The sequence below is a fragment of the Orycteropus afer genome, unplaced genomic scaffold, assembly GCF_000298275.1.
Source record: "Orycteropus afer afer isolate SDZICR_OR568_19922 unplaced genomic scaffold, OryAfe1.0 scaffold00689, whole genome shotgun sequence".
In the NCBI taxonomy this organism is placed as follows: Eukaryota; Metazoa; Chordata; class Mammalia; order Tubulidentata; family Orycteropodidae; genus Orycteropus; species Orycteropus afer.
The window spans coordinates 218,673-219,418 of NW_006922276.1; the positions used below are offsets into that span (position 1 = coordinate 218,673).

The 746-nt window shown below is 74.0% G+C and overlaps 1 protein-coding gene across 1 annotated transcript in view; it reads right to left on the reverse strand.

The window, feature by feature from the left end:
* TTYH1 (tweety family member 1) overlaps positions 1-682 on the reverse strand; it is a 19,612-nt gene extending 18,930 nt beyond the window's left edge. Inside the window, exon 1 of the mRNA XM_007956943.1 lies at positions 557-682. Within this exon, the coding sequence (XP_007955134.1) occupies positions 557-682 (126 nt within the window). The remainder of the gene's footprint in view (positions 1-556) is intronic.
* Between the last annotated feature and the right edge of the window lie 64 nt (positions 683-746).

The following is a 746-nucleotide window of genomic DNA, read 5'->3' on the forward strand; positions in this document are numbered from 1 at the left end:
CCCTGCCCCCCAGCGCCCAGACCCACTGCCCCCCGGTCCTGGGTTCCAACCCCTTCACCACGTTTCCCAGCCCCCACCCCTCCCACGGGCCGGGCCAGGTTTGCAGTCCCACCCAAAACCGGGCCACCCTCAGGCGCGTCCCTCTTGCCAGGTCCTCTCCCTGCTGGGTCCCCCCTTAACTGGGACAGAGCGACCTGCCCGGACGGAGGCGGGAGGGGCCATCTTACAGAACACGAGGAGGTTAGCCTGTGCTGCCCGCCCCCCAAGACCCGGGAGACGGGCTTCCTGGGCAGCCCGCTCCCAGAGACCCCGGAACCCGGGCTCCCAGACCCCTTCCAGCGGCTCAGGGCTCCAGGTCCCCCGCGCCCCTTTATTCAAGGAGCACAGGGCACCCGTCCCGCGGGAATGTCCAGGTACGGCCCAGGCTCCGCACCCCTCGGATACCCCAAAGTCTGGCCCTGGCTGGGGGCTCCCCGGGAGCACAGCCCGCCCGCCTCCGGGACCCTGCAGCTCTGGCCCCCAGTCCCGACCGCCGGGACCCCGCGGCCGACCCCACCTGCTGGTACGCCAACTCCCGGGGCGCGAAGCCGCTTGGCACCGGGCGCAGCTGGAAGTCGGCGCGCGGAAGCTGGTGGAGGACATGCACCCACGCCGAGGGCCGGTAACCCGGGGGCTCCCCCATGGCCCCCGGGGACGGGCGGCGGGGCGCACGCCGGGGCTGCGGGCGCCTCCGGAGCCGAGCGGGG